Source organism: Narcine bancroftii, chromosome 1, assembly GCF_036971445.1.
Source record: "Narcine bancroftii isolate sNarBan1 chromosome 1, sNarBan1.hap1, whole genome shotgun sequence".
NCBI lineage: Eukaryota > Metazoa > Chordata > Chondrichthyes > Torpediniformes > Narcinidae > Narcine > Narcine bancroftii.
The window spans coordinates 101087251-101108034 of record NC_091469.1 but is presented as its reverse complement, the minus strand read 5'-3'; the positions used below and the strand labels follow the sequence as shown (position 1 = coordinate 101108034).

General features: G+C 42.7%; 1 protein-coding gene across 6 annotated transcripts in view; it reads right to left on the bottom strand.

Moving 5' to 3' along the window:
- The window catches only part of LOC138761668 (lectin BRA-3-like), a 123511-nt gene that overhangs the window by 68364 nt on the left and 34363 nt on the right, over nucleotides 1–20784 (bottom strand). For 5 of the 6 annotated variants that reach the window (XR_011356421.1, XM_069934240.1, XM_069934230.1 and 2 more), the window contains one exon: nucleotides 942–1054. Coding sequence is in view for 5 of the 6 variants with exons in the window: in XM_069934240.1 (XP_069790341.1) it covers nucleotides 942–1054 (113 nt within the window). In the remaining variant the exon portion in view is untranslated. Of the gene's footprint in view, nucleotides 1–941; nucleotides 1055–7627; nucleotides 7717–20784 lie in introns of those variants that run through there. The other variant, XM_069934249.1, reaches the window with a different exon arrangement.

Below are 20784 nucleotides of genomic sequence, written 5' to 3'. Positions count from 1 at the left end.
AAAAAATCGAAAAACCAAGTTTAGACATGTGCCTTGATTATTCCACAGAGAAAGTCAGTCAACTTTACACTGAACTTCCAATTGCACAATTATTCCAGACTGCATCTGCCCTTCTATGCTGCATATCATTGTGTTCTACTCACTGTCTTCTTCTTAGCAATTCCTCTGGATCAACGATGACTTGACAGAATTGCTGGTATTTTTCCAGTACCTTGACATACTACCTGTAGATAGTCCAGGACTCAGAAACACAGAAGAGGACAAGGATCACTGTTGCCTGGTAGACCATCAGCTTTGTGTCAAATCTGAGGTCTTGATCTTCAAATATCTTTCCTCAATCAAACAAAAGCTGTGCTGGCTCATTAAATGCAGTGGTGAATTTCACACTCAGTATGTGTCTTTGTCAAGAAATGATCCATATTTTCCAGAATTCCATCATGCATCTTTATTGTCAGATGGCAGTATGTTGTGGCAGTGCAGGTTGGTAAAGGTTGTCCTGTGGATGTTCATTGCAAGTTTCACTCAATTCATCTCCTTTTCCATCAGACCACTTCAAGGAAGTTCTGCTTCTCTCTTTTTCTTTGGGATTTGTTTCCATTCATCCTTTTGATATATTGTGACTTTAAGAACAATTTCAAGGCCATATTTTCTGCCTTCCTTATCTACAGCAGGCCTATTTCAGAAAGTCTGTGTTGTTACATGCATATTTTTCTCATGGCTGCTTTTAGGTGATTTTCCTCATCTTCTCTTAAGCTGTACCTCTGCTAAAACATACCAGTTCAGGGCCAGTTAGGATGCAGGCATCAAATCTTTGAACCCTCCACTTTATACAATTTTGTCATTTTAGATAATTATGGTTCTTCTGTTGTTTGTTCATTTCCAGATGTAGAAATACAAATACATTTAAAATATATGTAATAAAATAACTGTAACAAACTCACGGGATCAAGGCAGGATTCAGAGAATCATTTGTTGTCCAGAGAAAATCTGATTCAGTTATACGATCATTGAGTCCAGTCCAATAAACTCCAGTGACTTCAGCTGTGAGCCAATCCTGAAATAAAACAATTCAATTACAAAGGTGAAATTTTCTTTCCCAAATTCCCCACTAGGAGACTTAATTCAACCCTAATTGGACTGAGGAAACAGTCTGATGAGGATGTGCATAACTTTATTGGGTTACAACAATAAAGTTTTCTGACAGTTTTTTTTGCAGTGAATCAAACATTTTTAATAATCTATACAATGGCAGGACAATATGTAATATGTGCCCAACTCCTTTGAGATAGAACTGAAGAATGGGTGATTCAGCTCAGTGACTTCTTAAGATCCCCATAATCATTGAGCCATTATTTAGTCAATTTAATTCACTGTGACATCAAGAAGCACTACAAGGGGGTCACGTGATTAGGACAGAGTAGCAGGACGTCGACCCCCAGAGCAACTGGACCAGGAGATTCAAAAACAGTTTAAAAAGAAAAATAAACATCAAAAATAATAAAAACAAGTAAATAAAAATTCCTACCTGGAAATAATGGGAAAGAAAAGCACCAGTCAGGCAAAGGCAGCCAACATGGTAGGAGGAATGGTCAGTACCTGGTCCATCTTGCCTTGTGGATTCCAAGATTACAACACCAAGTCCAGGCCTGAAGCCCGAGAGGTCCCATTAACAGAGGCACGATTAACCTAGCGTGGTTGAGGCTCGTTCTGGAGGGCAGGAGGAGGTGAGCCGACTCGGGAACGAGAGGCAACACGGTCCCTGATTGATTGTTGGGGGGGCAATGGGCCTGCAGAGAGGTCCAGTCCTTGGAGAGGGGAATGTGTTGTGTTTCCACCCCCCCCCCCCACCCTGAGGACAATGAAAGAAGAGTGCCCAGGAGCGGAACGTGACAGGCAACAGGAGTGACGTATGGGAAGGTGCAGGAGACATCAGCCCTGTGTTGGCAGATGGCTCTGACGAGGAAGTTGGAGGCAGTATTGGGAGAAAATTACAGGGAAGACCAGGGACCCAGGAGGAGAGCAGCATGGCATCAGCAAGAGGGTGAGGGGACATGGAGCCCTCACTACAGGACATTTTAAAGGTTTTGGAAAGAATGGAGCAGAGACTGGTCAGAAACCTAAAAGAAAAAAAACCAGGGGAATTGTACAATAAAATGGATTGATGGGAAAATGCCCTAAATGGACTGACAGGAAAGCTGTCTGAAGTGGAAGAAAGGACTGGGGACAATGAAGACAGAATAAGTAAATTGGAAAGGAAGGTCAGCACATGGGAGGCAGAAAGGGAATGCCTCTGGGAGAGAATAGACACTCTGGAAAACCATGGCAGGAGGAATATCATAAAAATTGTGGGGCTGGCGCAAGGTAAAGAAGGGAGGGATCCCATAACAATTTTTCAATGCTGGCTCCCAGAGGTCTTGGGAAGGGAGAAACTGGGGGAAGTAGAGAGGGCCATCTGTCCCCCTTCCCACGCCCAGGCCCCAGTCAAAGGCCACACTCGGTACTGGTGAAGCTTTTGCATCACCAGGACCATGAGAAAATTCTAAGGGCAGCAGCTGTTGGGGCGAAAGTTAGAGGGGGGGGGAGGCACGATGGAGCTGGAGGGAAATAAGGTCTTATATTACCCAGACATAAGTGTGGCCCTCATAAGACAAAAAGAATTTGAGCCAATAAAAAGAATGGCCAAGCATAAAGGGTACAAAAGTGTCCTTAGATATCCAGCAACTCTAAAAATCGTAATGCCAGGGGGCGAGAGCCTGTCGGAGGTCAAAGAGGCCTGGGAGTTTGTAAAGCATCTGCTGGTTGTAAGAGTTAGTATATTTGTGCATAGTGCCAAATGGGTAATGCTTATGTTTTGTTGAATATAAGAATATATTGAAAGTAATAGGTACATATGAGAATAGGAATAGTGGGTTTAACTGTTTGTTGAATAAACACATTACTGGGAGAATTTGTAAAAAGGGAAATAGTCCAGGGGTCTTGGGGGGGTGGGGGGAGGTGAGGCCATAGAGGTGTGGAAGGTAGATGGGTATAAAATGCACAGCAGTGGTAAGGAGGAGGATGGTGACAATGTGGAGGGCAAAGTCACTAGAGGTGGGAGAGAGGAAAGATTAAAGGGAAGGAGATTAGATACATGGATACATACTGGCAAGGGGTCGGAGTTTGATGTAGTACTTTGTGTTATTTTTTTCCATTTTATTTCCTCCTTTTTCGTTGACTTTTTTTTCTTCTACTTGTCCTTTTGGGTTCGTGGTCTTTGTTTCTATTTTGTTTTCCCAGGGTTTGTCATGGACACAGCAGGCTGGAGCAGATGGCTGAAGGGAAAAGGTTGGATGAACGATGGACAGGGATGGTGGAGGTATGGGGGAAACACAAGTCTGTAAGTCTCTGGGGCAATGGCTAAGAGTATAAAGTACATTAGTTTCAACTTTAATGGTTTGAACCGGTTGGTGAAGAGGAAAAGTCTTGGCACACACAAAAAATTGGGAGCAGATCTGGTCTTTCTCCAAGAAACACATTTAATGGAGAAGGAACACCAAAAACTAAAAAGGGGATGAGTGGGCCAGGTTATATCCTTCTCATTCAGCTCAAATTCAAGGGGGGGGGGGGGGTGGCAATTCTGATGGGAAAGAATGTCCAATGAGAATGCAGAATGTGACCACACACAGAACATGAAGATTTTTAATGGTACACAGTCAGATATATTCAGAATTCTAGACCTTAGTAAATGTGTACACCCCCAACTTTGATGATGAAATGTTTATACAGGTTATTTTCCTAAGATTGGCAGATGGAAAAGAGAACATTCTGATTTGGAGAAATTTTAATTTTGTCTGGATCCTGTCTTAGGTAAGTCAACAAAGACAATAACTAAAACAAAGCCATTGAGGGCTACCAATGCCTGTATGAAGGTGCTAAATTTGATAGCCGTGTAGAGGTAGAAATAACCAAGTGAGAAGGATTATTCCTATACTCAAAACAATATGACTCGTACGCTAGAATAGATTTTTACTTGTCTTCAGCACACGTAGAGGGTAGGATCATGGAGACTGAGTACACGGAGAGACTTCTCTCAGATCATTCACCCTGATATTAACAGTGGAAATGCCAGATAAGCAAGATACAGCATACAGATGGCATCTTAAAACATTGCTGCTAAAGAAGTTGGAGATTTGTAGTTTTATAAGAAGGCAGATAGACTTATTCTGTAAGGCCAACTGTACCTCTACTCCAGATAAATTCCTCCTATGGGACACCCTCAAAGCATATTTGAAAGGTCAAATAATTGGATATACCAAAACAGTTAAACAAGAATAAATGAGGGAAGTGGGTGAATTAGAAAAGAAAATTGCTCGTCTAGAAAAGGATTTCCAAAAATCAGGGATTAGAGGACCATTATAGGGCTTTAACAAACAAAAAACTGAAATACAATATGCTACTAATGTATACTATGTAAAAGGCCATAAAGCGATCTAAACAAAAGTTCTATGAACTGGGAGAGAGAGCCCATAAAGTCCTTTCTTGGCAGAAGACAGAACAGGCCTCAAGGATGATCAATGAAATACAAACAGAATGGCAGGATCGCGCATAAACCTTCAGGGAATTCTATGAGGATTTATATAAATCAGAGTTAACGGGAGGTCCAATAAAGCCAGCCAGTTCCTGTCTAAATTAGAATTGCCAAATTTAAACCCAGAGGAACAGAAAGGCCTAGATCTTCCCTTTACAGTGAAAGAGATAGGGAAAGAATTGAACTCACTGCAGACTAACATGTCTCCAGGGGAGGATGGGTTTCCACTGAGTTTTAAGGAATTTAAAGATTTACTGATGCCTCTCTATATGGAGGTGGTAGACCAGGCAAAGGAGACCCATACCTTTACGGAATCTTTTTCGACAGAAATTATTATGACAATACTTAAAAAAGACAAAGATCTGCTAATGCCGTCTTCCTATAGACCCATTACATTGCTAAACACAGATTATAAGATACTTGCTAAAGCCCTGGAAAATAGATTGGTGAAACATTTGCCAAAACTAATAAATAAAGACCGAGTGGGCTTTGTGCAAAAAAGGTGGGCAATGGATAACATTGGCAGACTATTGAGTATAATGGATCTGGCACAAATCAGAAATGAGAGGTATAGCTGGATGTAGAAAAGGCATTTGACAGATTGGAGTGTGATTTTCTATTTAAAGTGCTGGAAAAATTGGGGTTAGGGCCAACTTTTATAAACTGGATAAGGGCCCAAGACTAAAGTTGTGACTAATGGACAAATTTCTCCAGCTTTCCCACTGACAAGATCAAGCAGACAAGGGTGCCCACTATCTCCAGCCCTGTTCATAGTAGTCATGGATCCACTAGCCAAAGCCATTCACCAGGATCCAGACATCAAGGATTTTAGAGCAGGCCAGGAAGAACATAAAATCAACTGATATATCTGATAGACTCAGCAAACTCATCCAAACTGTGCTCTACTCTGAAGGATTATGGGGAGATCTCTGGCTATGAAAATAATTGGAGCAAGAGTGAAATCATGCCACTCACTAAGGGGGATTGCAGTTAATGGAAAGAAAACAGTTATTTAAAGTGGCCACAAAATGGGATCAATTATCTGGGAGTCAGAATAGACAATAACTTAAATAATTGATATAAATTAAATTATGATCCCTTGTTTGAGAGAATTGAGGAGGACTTAAATAGGTGGATGTCCCTGCCCATAACCTGAGTGGGCAAGATCAACTGTATTAAAATGAATGTGTTGCCGAGGCTCCAGTACTTACTCCAGACACCGCCGTGGTGTTGCCTTGGGGATTCTTCCAAACTTTGCGCTCATGAGTAAGAACATTTCAATGGAATGGAAAGGTAGCCAGGGTCTCTATGGAAAAATTGACCTGGGATTACAGTCTGGGAGGATTACAAATGACAGACTTCAAGAATTACTATTGGGCAGCCTAATCGAGATACATTGCCTCTCTCTTTGAAGGGGGAGGTGTACCATCCTGGGCACAAATTGACCTGCACATGGTGGGCAAGAAGGTAGTAGAGAATACCAAATTGTTATCTGGGAAAACAAAGCAGCCCTATACTAAAACAAATTATTCTTATTTGGAATAAAATCAACCAATATTGATGGTAGGTAACAAGATTCTAGACTCCTGGCATCATAATGGTGTCAGGCGCATCGAGGACTGTTACGAGCAGGGGCAACTAATGTCATTTGAACAACTCAGGCATAAGTATGATTCATCAAAAAAGACGTTCCTCTCTACTTGCAGATAAGAACTTTTCTGCAGGACAAATTAGGTCCAACTATGGTCCTACCAGAGTGCAGTGACAGAGAGGCCATGGTTTGAAGGGGGAACACATGGAAGTTCATATCAGCAATGTATTTCTTGCTCCAAGCGAAAGAACCCAAACCAGGCCTTCACAAGTCAAGGTAGAAGTGGGTTTCGGACTTAGGAATAGCAATTGATAAGTGGCACTGGTCCAACCTGTTTTGGACCTGCATGACTGCAATCATTAATGCATGGCACAGTCTGGTACAATACAATTTTTCTCTACCAGCTAATCTAAATCAGAACTATCAGATCAAGGCTTTAGATGTGGCATTGAGACAGGAACCTTTGTGCATGTAACCTGAACATGCACCAAGAAGAGGCTCTCTTGGGAGGAACTAGGTCAAGTCCTAGGAAAAATTATAGGGAAAAAAATTCCTGCAAGATCCCAAGTTGTTCCTGTTGGGAAATGTAATGGACATAAGACTGACAATGAGGCTGTCCAAATTTAAAATCCATTTCATCATGATCTCATTGGGAGTGGCCAGGAAGTGCATAGCAGTTACCTGGAAATCTGACTCCTGCTTGAGCATTGCGCTCTGAAACACAGGAAAAGAAAGTTGTGTTCCTCTGGAGAAAATTACTTACAACTTAAGTAAAAATTATGATTCTTTAAAAAAAAATTGGCAACCATACTTAAATTCCATAGGAGCACGACTATAGTGTGGTCCGTCGTGCCTCGCCACCTACCTTCCCCATTTACTCCTCAATTGGTATGGGGAGGGGTGTCCATCAAGAAAAGAAAGCAGCCTGAGCTCTGGCCGCTGTGCCGTGACAAACCCACAAAACCCTGATATATGTTTCATACCTTTGTTGTGAATGTCTTCAATATCTTGTATAACTGTGGTTAGTTAAGTATTAAATGTTGAGGGTCGGAGGGGAGACGACAACAGAAAGAGCTTGAACTCTTCAGAGAACTTTGTATAGAATTGATAACTGTAAACTGTAGTCAATGCTGATACTGTTAACATTGACACTGATCATGTTGAAAACTGTTTGAGTTCAAGTTTGAAAAATAATAAAATATTCCAAAAATAAAGAAACAGCTACAAGCATTGATTAGAGAAAGGGCTATGGGAAAATGTCCCAGGTATAGTTCTGAACTTGTTTTATAGAACAAGTGGACCTCTAACCAAATCATTCCATTAACTGCCAACACTGGGATTTACCCAAAAATGTGGAGCCTTTCCTTGGAATGTCCTGTTCACAAAAAAATTGACAGCACAAATCAGTCAACCGTCAATCAGCAAAGTGACAGAGAGTAATGTTCTCAGTGCTATCAAGCAGCACTTACCTTTCCAATAATCCATTTACTGATGCCCAGTTTAGACATTCAGTTGTCCACTAATGGTCCAGGACCATGATGCAAACATGCAATAAAAAGCTAAATTAAAAAAGAAAGAAGGGAGCAACTGTCCTTATTATCAAATTATCAATTGTAGCATAAAACAGCCCTGGCAAAACTAAAATTTGTAGACATGAGAGAAAATCATTTCAAGGGTTGCTGTCTCATGACTTGATATTTTTGGAATAGAGCTTCCTTGGGGAAGTGTTGTGGGCCCAACAAATTCAAATGCTTCATCAGAGATCTTGCGTCCAACAAAATTAGCCATCTTCACTCATGTTTGCATAATGTTCAATCTCCTTTGAAAGTTATCAGTGCCTGGAAGCAACAAGCCCAAAACAATATTTAGACATGGACTGATGAGTGACAAGTAAAATTGATAAAATTATGTAATCAGAACATAAGAAACAGGAGCAGGAGTAAGTCATCTGGGAAGTCGAGCCCGCACCACCATTCAATAAGATCATGGCTGATCTGGCTGTGAACTCAGCTGCATTTACTTGCCTGTTTCCACGAGCCCTTAATTTCCCACTACTTAAATACATTTTATGAGGCAGTTTCTATTGCTTCATTTGTTAGAGAATTTCACAGATTCAGTACTCTGAGAGCAGTTCCTCCTCATCTCTGACTGAAATCTACTCCCCTCAGTCTTGAGGTTAAGTCCACTAGTATCATCCTTTCATACGTTCACATGCCTCATCCTTCTAAAATACAAAGAATATAGTCCAAGGCTACTCTATCTCTCTTCATAGGCTAACCCCTTCATTTCCTAAATCAACTGGTGAAATAGTGAGGAGGAACAGAGGGATCTTGAGGTCTAGATCCATAAATCCACAGTTAACTGTATAACAATTACAGCACAGAAATAGGCCAACTTGGCCCTTCTGGTTCATGCTGAACACTTTCTCCAACTTAACTCCACTGACCAACATTCAATCCATAACCCTCCATTTATTTCCCATCCATATACATATCCAACTTCTCCATAAATGCTCATATCGAACCTGCCTCCAACACTTCATCTGGAAGCTTGTTCCACACACCCACCATTCTCTGAGTAAAGAAGTCCCCCATCCTCTCGTTTGTATCTCCCCCTTTCTTAAAGGAAAAAAAAACATCTCCACATCAGCCCTATCTATACCCCTAATAATTTTAAATACCTCAATCAAATCCCCTCTCAACCTTCTACACTCCAAAGAATAAAGACCTAACATTTAACCTTTCCCTATAACTTAGACCCTGTAACCCCAGCGACATTCTAATAAATCTCTGCATGCTCTCCAATTTGTTGATATCTTTCCTATACTTTGGTGTCCAAAACTGTACAAAATACTCCAAGTTTGGCCTCACCAATGCCATATACAATTTTAACCTAAAATCCCAACTCCTATACTCAATGCTCTGATTTATAAAGGCCAACATACCATAAACTTTCTTCACCACCTTACGCACATGTGATTTCACCTTCAGGGAACTATGCTTAGATCGCTCTGTCCTACTGCACTCTTCAATGCCCACCCATTCACCATGTATGTCCTATTTTGATTATCCCTACCAAAATATAACACCTCACACTTATCTGCACTAAACTCCATCTGCCATCTTTCAGGCCACTCTTCTAACTGGCCTAAATCCCTATGCAAACTTTGAAACCCTTCTTCACTATCCGCAGCTCCACCTATCTTAATATCATCTGCATACTTACTAATCCAATTTACCACACCATTATCCAGATCATTAATGTATATGACAAATAGTAATGGACCCAATACTGAACCTTGAAGCACACCAATAGTCACCAGCTTCCAATCTGACAAATTACTACTACTCTCTGGCATCTCCCATTCAACCATTGTAGAGTCCACTTTACTACTTCAATGTTAATACCTAATGATTGAATCTTCCTAACTAACCTTCCCTTAGGAACCTTATCAAAGGCCTGACAAAAGTCCATATATACAATATCCACTGCCTTAACCTCATCAACTTGCCAAGTAACTTCCTAAAAAAAATTCAACAAGATTTGTCAAATATGATCTTCCCCTAAAAAATCTATGTTGACTGTTACTAATCAAATCCTGCCTATCCAAATATTTATATATACCATCTCTAATAATACTTTCCATTAACTTACCCTCCATTGATGTTAGACTTAAAGGCCTATAATTACAAGATTTACTCCTAGCATCTTTTTTAAACAATGGAACTATATGAGCTACCCTTTAATCCTCTGGCACCATTCCCATTACTAATGACATTTTAAATATCTCCATCAAAGCCCCTACTATTTAAACATTAACCTCCTTCAAGGTCCTAGGGAATATCTTGTTAGGACGTGGAGATGTATCCACCTTTATTTTCCTTAAAAGCACCAGTACTTCCTCTTCTTTAATCATCATCTTTTCCATAACCCCTCCACTTATTTCCCTTATTTTACACAGATCAATATCCTTCTCCTTAGTAAACAATGAAGAAAAAAAAGTTCAAAATCTTCCCCTTCTCTTTTGGCTCCACACATAGCCATCCACTTTCATCCTCTTGGGGACCAATTTTATCCCTCACTATCCTTTTGCTCCTAATATATCTGTAGAACCCCTTTGGATTGATTTTCACCTTACTTGACAAAGCAACCTCATATCTCCTCTTAGCCTTTCTAATTTCCTTCTTAAGATTCTTGCATTTTTTATATTCCTCTAACACCTCATTTACTTCATGCTGTCTATACTTTTTATACACTTCTTTCTCATTTTCTGAACCATATTTCCAATAACTCTTGAAAAACAAGGCTCCCTAAAACTTTTAACCTTTCCTTTCATCCAGCAGGAACATACCATCTCTGTATCCTTAAAATTTCACTTTTGAATGCCCTCCATTTTCTTTCTACATCTTTCCCATAAAACAATTTATCCCAGTCAACACTTTCCAAATCCATTCTCATTTCATCAAAATTAGCCTTTCTTCATCCAAAAATCTCAACCCTGGGTCGACACCTATCTTTCTCCATAATTATTTTGAAAACAATATAATTATGATCATAGGACACAAAGTGCTCCCCAACACACACCTTAATCATGTGTTTCTACTGCTTGGTCCAGAACATCCATTAACAGGGTTATTAATAGTTCTTTAATTTGTCTGTAAAACTCAGGTGAGATTCCATCCTCCTCTGGTGATTTATTAGCCTGTATGATACGTAGGGCCTTTTCCATTTCTTCCCTTGTAAAGGGAGTGCCTAGTTCTATTCTTTCTCTCTCTTCTAGTTTTTGGAAGTTCAACATTCGACAAAAATTCTTCCTTTTCATTCTTGTCTTCTAGTAATACTAATTTGTATAATTTCGTGTAATATTGTCTAAAAATATCATTGATTTCCTTTTGTTTACATGCTAGTGTCAGTCTCTGTTTTTATAGCATTTATCATTTTTGATGACTCTACTACTTTAATTTGACAAGATAAAACTTTGTGTTCCTGTTCACCTAACTCATAGTATTCTTGTTTCATTTTGTCATGTTTAACACCAAATTAATTTGGAAGCAGTGCCATCTTTGCGAAACACCACTTACAACATTCTGTGCACCAACACTCTTCTGCACACACACTGAGCCTAGGTTGCACTACACATTCTTGATATGTCCCGTGGGAGTTGCAATAAAAACACACTGAAATGCTGGAGGAATGATGCTCTATCCATAACTCTAATGACTAAAAAGGACTGATAGGCTTTTATTATTTTATTATTATTTTATGGCACATCTCACATTGCTGACCCAAGACCCAAGCTTGTTCTGGGGCGAGGGTTATGGTGTTGCCACCTTTATTAGAGGAATCAAAGGGAGGAGTCACAGGTACAATCAGCAAGGGGAAGGCCATATAAACAGTAATACAGTGGTTCCACCTCATTCATCCCCCCTGTTTTAAAAAGTATGGCAGGGTGAAGTAGGTTCATGTCCATCACAGGTTCAGTCTCTCCAGTGGTCTTGTAGAGCCAGTTGTGGCTCAGCTGTTGGCTCCTGGATGATCTGGTCACTATCAGTGGGTGGAGTGTAGAGTGACTGAACTCAGACAGGTGGGCTGGAGTAGGGTGACATGGTATGTGATGGGTGCTGGGGGGGGAGTGGATGTACTGGTTGGTCACCCAGAGTCCCGGAATCTCCCATGTGCACTAGGACTTGGACACAGTGTCCTCGCACACATCTGGGTACACCACATAGATGTATTGGGGGTTGGTGTGGAGGAAGTGGACCTTCTCAACCAGTGGGTCAGACTTATGGCTTCTCACTTGCTTCCAGAGCAGGATTGGTCTTGGGAACATCAACCAGGATGGCAGTGTGGTCCCCGACATGGAGTTCCTGGGGAAAGGAAACAACCTTTCATGAGGGATGTCATTGGTGGCGGTGCACAGGATGGATCTGATTGCACGGAGCACTTTATGGAAGACTTTTTGCCAGTGGGAGATAGGCAGGCATTTTGACCTCAGGGCAAAGAGGATGACATTCCAGACAGTGACGTTCTCCCTTTCCACCTGGCTGTTCCCTCAGGGGTTGTAACAGGTGGTCTTGCTAGTGGCAATGTCTCTGATGGCAAATATTGGTTCAGCTTATCACTCATGAAGATCCATTGGTCGCTATGGATGTAGCAGGGATATCCAAACAGGGTGAAGAGGTTGTTTCAGGCTTTGATGATGGTTGCAGCAGTCATCTCCAGGCAGTGACTGGCAAACAGGAACCGTGAGTACTCATAAATAGTGTTGGGGCCCATAGAAATCAATGCTCAGGTGCTCAAAGGGGTGGGTGGCCTTAATCAGGTGCAACCTGTCCAGTTGGTAGAAGTGTGGTTTGCACTTGCACAGACCTGGCAGTTTCTGGTCATTGTCCTGATGTCGTCAACTGAATAGGGAAGGTTGTGGGCTTTGATAAAATGGTAGAACCTGGTAATGACAGAGTGGCAGATGTCAGCGTGGAGGGCTTATAAGTGGTCTATATGTGCACTGGAATGTCCCTTCAGGCAGGGCATCTGAAGACTCATTGAGCTTTCCAAACAGGTACAAGATATCATAGTTGTAGGTGGAGAGTTTGATTCTCCATCTCAGAATCTTGTCATTCTTGATTTTACCCCGCTGCTTATCGTTGAACATAAAGGTGACTGCACGTTGGTCAGTCAGCAGGGTAAACTGTTTGCCAGCAAGATAGTACCTACAGTGCCGTACTGCTTCAATGATGGCTTGGGCCACAGGTATATAGAGAATAACAGATTGTTTCTTAGGATTTATTTTTCTTAACTTTTGATCAATTGGAAGATAAATACAATATACATAATAATACAATTTTTGCATATTATCAATTGAAAATGTATTTGAAAAAGAGACTGGGAACAGATTTGAGACTCCATAAACAAAGTCAATTTGAAGATATAACAGATATATTTGTTGTTAAGCAATTTATTACCAATATGTATATAAAATTACAGGATACTGTAAAGAAAAAATATTTATATAAATCAAAAACCCAATGGGAGAAAGATTTAAATATACAAATTCAGGAGGAGATTTGGTCAAAATTATGTTATGAAAGTGATACGAGTACAGTAAATGTTGGATATCAAATGGTTCAATATAATTTTATTCATCAATTATATTATACTCCACATAAGTTAAATGGACTTAATTATTCAATTAAGTGTTTTCGATGTGCGAAAGAAATAGGGACTTTTTTTCATTCAGTGTGGTCTTGTGAAAAATTGGAAAGGTTTTGGAATGAACTGAGTTTATTATTAAGACAAATTATGAAGATAACAATACCAAAGGATCCAAGAATATTTTTACTTGGAGATATTTATGAAAATGATATAAAATTGAAATTGGACAAATAACAAGAATTTTTAAAAAAATATTGCAATAGCAACTGCAAAGAAATGTATAGTGATGTCATGGAAAGATGATAGAGAAAAGTTATTAAGTGGATTAATGAGATGTGAAATTGTATACCTTTGGAAAAAATTACATATAGTTTAAGGAATCAAGTTGAAAAATTTTAAAGTATTTGGAAACCATATATGGATTTCATGGATAATTTCTGTCCAGCTCTTATATCTTATCCACTCCTCTCAATTAGTAATTTTTAATTACAATTAATGTTGTCTATGCTAATATTATTGTTCTGTGGCTGTGTGAGCAGTGGAAGAAACACGTTGAGGCTCGTTAACGACCTTTTATTCAAATTCAGTACGCTCCTTTAAGGGCAGCATGAGCTCAGTCACCTGGTGGATGTGCGCCGCCACAGTATATTAAATGGTAGGTGTTTCTTTCTTTTCTTTCCTTTCCTTACTTTTGGGTAGGAGGGGGATGGGGATAAAATATATAAAAGTACTTTTTCTTTGTATCATTGGCTATGGATATTTGATTAATGTTTTATTCTTTTTTTCCTGTAATGATTCAAACAATTAAATAATTTTTTTTAAAAAGAAATGCAAAAAAAATGATGGCTGGGGCCTCCTTCCCAATGGAGGAGTGTTGGATCTCAGTGGCTTGGAGGGTGCAGGAGAAAAAAGCTACATGTCTGCCTGCCTGGTTAGGCCAGGGAAAAGTCAGACTCATTGCTCTCTACCTGGAACGGGGTGGATTCATCCACAGCGTGCATTGCAGCCTTGGAATTTTGATATGGTTAAAGGCCTCCCAGGCCTCTGCCAACAGGGAAAAGGAGGTGGCTTTTAAGAGGGGGCATGCCTTATCTGTATAGTTGGGGACCCACTGGGAATAATAGGAGAAAAATCCCAGGCATCTTTTCAGGGCCTTGAGGCTGTGGGGGAGTGGAAGCTCCCAACAGGGGACACGTGCAGTTGGGATTGGGGCCAATAACTCCATTCTCCACGACACAGCCGAGCATAGCCAGGCATGATGTGCGGAATACACATTTATCCGTGTAGGTGAGATTAAGGATTTTGGCTGTCTGGAGGAATTTCTGGAGGTTATGGTCTTGAAGGTTGTGGTTGCAGATAATGACATTGTCCACATAGGGGATGGTGCTCATCCACCATTCGGTCAATCTCCCAAAGGGAGATGGAGACTCCATTGGTAACCGCGAAGTTGTCCCTCAGGAAGTGGTAGAGGAGGCCATCAGCTTCGAATACGGTGTATTGGTGGTCCTCCAGGTGGATAGAGAGATGGTGGTTTGCCGACTTTAAGTCAATGATAGAAAATACGTGATATTGGGCGATTTGAATTACCACATTGGCTATGCAAGGGAGAGGTAAACATCCAGTTGTGTAAACCTGTTAATGGTTTGACTGTAGTCGATAACCATTGTGTTTTTCCCCACTCTTAACCACCACTATCTGAGCTCTCCAAGGGCTGGTATTGGGTTCGATGATCTCCCCGGTCAGAAGCATTCTCACCTTTGATTTGATAAAGGCCCTATCCACAGCATTGTATTGCCTGCTCTTGGTGGCAGCAGCCTTACAGTCAACGTGTGGATGCGAACAGAGGTGGAGAGGTGGGAGGGGGGGGTGGAGTTGGAGGGTAGAGAATCCGCAGATCACGGATGGTGGGCGGATCACATGTTACCAGTTAGACATTTTTGGAAGGGAAGACAGGCAGTTTAAATACTGCTGGTTGTGACTATGAGTGGTGGATGGTGCCTGACATATGCCATGATGATATTCTTAAGGTGGCATTGAAAGTCCAACCCCAGCAATACAGGCACAAAGAGTTGTGGCATTACAAGCAGTTTAAAATATTTGAACTCTGTGCCACACAAGGTCAGAGTCACCATGAAACTGCCACAGATCTCTGCTGAATGGGACTTAGAGGCCATGGAGATTCTATAACTCACTGGTCTCACCATGAGGGAGTAACGCTGCACCGTGTTGAGGTGAATAAAGCTCTCTGTGCTTCCACTATTGAACAAGCAGCCCGTCTTGCTCCCTTTTACCTCTATGTCCATCATCAACCTGGCGAATTGATAAGGGCTGCTTTGGTCAAGTGTGACTCAAGCCAGAGTAGCGGCACTCTCTGATGTGCTGTACTGGCTCATGGTCTGGTAAGATGGTGCCCATGGCACGCACGAGGCGCTGTTGTTCATCAGAAGTGATGTTATTCAAAATGGCAGTGGCAGTGGTACTTGGATTAGAAGATTGCTTAGATTTGCATACCTTCGCATAATATCCTTTCTTCCCACAGCCAGAACAGAGCATACCCTTCAGTGGGCAGCACTTTCTGGGGTGCTTGTGCTGGTCGCAGTTGTAATACTTCAGATACTTGTCAGCGGTAACAGTCAGATTGTTGGCAGCTTGTGATCCCATTTCCCAAGATGGTGGCAGCTGCATTATTGGACAAGCAAGAGTCCACATTGCGGAGGGCTGCATCCAGGCTTTTGGCCAGTTCAAAGGAATTCTGCAGTTTTTACTCACCCTTTTCTAGCAGTCACTGGCAAATGTAATCCAATCTTATGCCTACTACAGAGGCATCTTGGATTAGCTACTGTGTACTCTTCTGCTGATATGGCCTTGCAACCGCAGGCCTGTCCGAGGTCTCGCAGGATACAAAGGTAATCATTGATTGACTCCCTGGGTTGCTGCTTACATGTGGCTAGGATGTGCCTGGCGTAGATTTCATTCATCTGGGCCAGGGACTGGCCTTTCAGAATGTCCATTGCTTTGGTGAATGTCTTAAAGTCTTTATCCATCAGGTAAATGAGGTGCCCGACTCGTGAGAACAGTAAGTGCAGCTTATCTGTGTCGGATTATTCGATCTTGGTGGAGGCTTGCAGAAGCACAGCAGAGCAGCCAGAGTTCAAACTTGTCGGAAGCTTCTGGTGACCGGAGGTTGATTTCCAGCCTCTCTGGTCTCAGCAACTTGTCCAATCTAAAAATAATTATGGTAATAAAATTGATGCACTATTAGTAACTCCAAAGACTAGAAGTTACATGACTAATGTGCCATCAGTTTATGGTAATAAAAGCCTATCTCATGTTGCAGACCTGAGCTTGTTCTGGGAGAGGTGTTTCGGCATTGCTGCCTTTATTTGGGGAAACAAGGGGGAGGAGCCACAGGTACAATCAGCAAGGGGCGGGCCACCCATGCATGTATGGTTATTGACCTTGACTATTTTGTTTTTTGACTGAGGAGTGGACTGAATTTATTGGTGGGGATTTGACAACTGGGAAATTTTGACAGCTGTCAAAACAGGGGAACCATGCTGATAAGCTCTCCACCAATTGAGGAAAGCTGGAGGCAGCACTGGGCAGTTTAAAAAGCTCAGCATGCTAGTTTTGAGAGAGGTTAGTCAGTGGATTGTGTGGGATTGACCAGTGCCTCTCCTGTCCCCTTCCAAAGAAGAGTACTCATGTGCCAGAAGTGCACTTGTGAACTCTAAGGAGGGCTTTGGAGGGTCACAAGACCACTCAAGTTAAGTTGTCCAAGGAAGAGGACTCGTGTACCAGAAGAGCACTTGTGAACCCTAAGGAGGGCTTTGGAGGGTCACCAGACCACTCAAGGTGTCTGAAAAAGAGGACTTGCATGCCAGAAGGGCACTTGTGAACACTAAAGTAGGCTTCAGAGACATGAACCTTATATAGTGACCATGAGGTTATTGTGGAAATTCTTGGATAAAGGAATTGAAGGGCAGTGGTAGCTCCTTTGAAACCACTAGACAGACTTGATATGACTGACATTTAGTTTTGTTTTTGGTTTTTGGGAATTTTGGTCATTTTTGGTGCATTTCTGCCTGGACTGTAATGTTCTGGATTTTTTTCCCCCATGTACGCTGTATAATAGTCTGATGTTGATATAAAGTTGCCATTAAGGCTAGTATTCAGGTGTTAAGTTTATTGAGTTATTTCTATTATTGTAGTTTGGTTAATAAATGTTGTGTTAAACTTAACTCATTCATTTGTGTGGCTCCTAATTGCTGCTGGGGAGTGTAACATAAATTGGGGGGATCATCTGGGATTGTCGCCAAATTTGAGATCTTATTTGTGAATGTGCTATAGAAAGAGCACAGAATTTGGAACTTAGTGATTGAATAAATTTTGACTGATTGGTTAAATTCTTTCTGCAAGCTCAGTAAGAGGACTGCGTATGTGGAAAAATCAGCAGCAATGGATGTGCAGAAATTATAGAGTTGTGGAGGGCTAGAAAGCATGAATTAATGGCTATTGCCCAAAAATTAAGAATTACTTCAGTAAAGCCATCAATGAAAAAAGTGGAAATTGGGATAAAGATTGCCAAGCATTATCTAGCAGAAGGACAATTTGAAGATGTGCTAAAACATTTTCCTGAGTGTCTAACCTCTGAGCAAATACAGTTTGGATGCAGAAATAGAACTTAAAAATTAGAGATGGAAGCAGAGGAGAGAGCTAGGCTACATGAGTTAGAGATGCTTAGAATGGAGAAGGAATACAGAGAAAGAATGCCACAGATTCCATCTTCAGGTTTTGGTAGAGGATTTATAGGTAGCCAAGAGATTAGGTTAGTTCCACCATTTGATGAAGCTGGAATAGACAAATATTTTCAACATTTTGAAAAGGTAGCTGTAAATTTGAACTGGCCAAGAAGTCAGTGGTCCCTTATGCTGCAGAGTGTGATTAGGGGAAAAGCTCAACTGGTTTACTCTGCCCTGACAATTGCACAAGATGCAGATTATGATGCAGTAAAAGACCTATGAATTTTAAGGCCTACCGACAAAAGTTTACAAACCTAAGGAAGACCCAAACCCAATCATATACTGTAGTAGCAGCTATGAGGAAAGAGACTCTCAACCACCACACTGGGGGTTTCAATGACAGTTTTATTCAAAACTCGCACGTGCCCCTTTAAGGGCAGCGTGAGCTCTACCTCCGTGCGGGCGGTGACGTCGTCACGCTGTCTGAGGTGCGCTCTCAGTTCAAACCATGAGGCAAGGAGGTCCCCCGATGGTGCCATATACTTGCAGCTGCCCCGCTGTTGCAGCGGTACAAGGGGGGCCAGTTCGCTATAAGTATATGCACCGCAACACAACCCCCACAGAACAGGCTCACACATCTCGCCGCTTGGGCGGTCGGCCTCGGCGCTTAGGTTGGGCCATTTGAACTGGCTGACTGGGATCCAGGTGCGCTGCCTTGAGGCGGTTGATCGTGAATAGTTCTACTTTGCCCCCAATGTCTAAAGTGAAAGTCTTGCCCGATCACTGTAGGACTCTGTAGCGGCCTTCATAAGCGCGCTGCAGGGGCACGGTGTGCGAATCTCGCTGGAAAAAAACATACTTGGCTGCGTCCAGTTCCTTGGACAGGCAGGATGGTCAGCCACCGTGGTGGGACAGAGGTGGGACTAGTGAGTGAGCTTACTCTGAAGGTCTGCCAATAAGGTTGGATTGTTAGCTGTCAAGTCCGCGTCTGGGCCGAAAAACTCTCCGGGTAGCGATAATGGTGTGCCGTAAACTAACTCCGCGGATGATACATGCAGATTCTCCTTCGGGGCCGTCCTGATGCTGATCAGAACCCAGGGCAACTCATCCGCCCAACCGGGGCCGGTGAGGCGAGCCATGAGGGCTGACTTAAGGTGTCAGTGGAATTGCTTCACTAGGTTGGCTTGAGGGTAATATACCATGGTGTGGTGGAGCTTGAGCCTCAAAAGGCTCGCCACTTGCGCACAGAGGGCAGACATGAATTGGGCACCTCTGTCACCGGTAATGTGTGCCAGGACTCCAAACCTGGCGATCCAATGAGCAGTTAAGTTCCTGGCACACGTCTCGGCAAAAATGTCTTTCAGCGGAATGGCTTCTGGCCACCTTGTCACTTGATCAACCACTGTCAACAAGTAGCAGGCATCCCTGGACACCGCCAGGGGGCCCACGATGTCCACGTGTATATGTTGGAATCTTTTGGCTGCAGAGTTGAACTTGTATCAGGGCTTTTGTGAGATGGTGGACTTTGGAGGTCTGGCACTGCATGCAGCTCCTCACCATCTGGGTGACCTGTTGTTTGAGCTCATGCCACACACAATGTTCTGCCACCATCCAAACCGATGTCCTGACCAAGGGGTGGGCCAAGTCGTGAACCATGTTGAAAGCCCGTGACCTCAACTGCGGAGGGAATACAGTGCACGGCGAGCCGGTGGCAACATCGCAGAGCAGCATGTCTGGGCTGCTCGGCAATTGGAGGTCCCAAAGTTGAAGTCATGTAATAGTGGTGTGGAGGGCCCGTGTTTCCGCATCCTCCATCTGGGCCTGCGCTAATTGGGCGTAGTTCAGGCCGGGGGTGAGGCTGTAGATGGCAGGCCGTGAAAGTGCATCTGCCACAACATTGTCTTTACCTGCCTGGTGTCGGATGTTGGTGGTGAATTTCGACACATAGGATAGGTGCTACTGCTGGCGAGCCAACCAAGGATATTTTGCCATCACGAGGGCTCGTGTGAGCAGCTTGTGGTCAGTGAACACGATGAAGTCTGCCCTCCAGGAAATATTGGAAATGCCTGATGGCCAGGTACAGGGCCAGGAGCTCCCTGTCGAAGGCGCTGTACTTTACTTCCAGAGGACGGAGGTGCCTGCTGAAAAAGGCTAGCGGGCGCCACTGGCCGTTGACCCATTGCTCTAGAACACCCCCAACAGCCATGGCCGACGCATCCACTAAGAGCGTGGTGTGAGCATCCGGCCGGGTACGGGTGGGCTAACAGAATGGTGCTTCCGTTGCAGCAAAAGTGCCCTCTGCCTCTTCCAATCATACCGAAACTTTGTCCTTCATGGCGCTCAGCACAAATAACAGCCGCATGATGCAGGCTGTCCTGGGGATGAACTGGTTGTAGAAGTTCATCATGCCGACGAACTCCTGCAGGTCCTTGAGGGTGGTGGGCTTTGGGAACTGGCGCACGGCTGCAACCTTCTTTGTTGCCGCAGTGGATCCAGCTGCCGACGTAGTATGGCTTAGGAACTGCAGGGACTGCCTGCCGAACTGGCACTTGGCTACATTGACCGTGAGGCCGAACTCTGCCAGATGGGCAAACAGTGCATGGAGATGAATCTTGTGCTCGTTGTGGTCTCGGCTGGCGATGAGGATGTCGTCAAGATGGATGAACACAAATCCCAAGTCTCTGCCAACTGCATCCATCAGTCACTGGAAAGTTTAGGTCGCATTCTTTAAC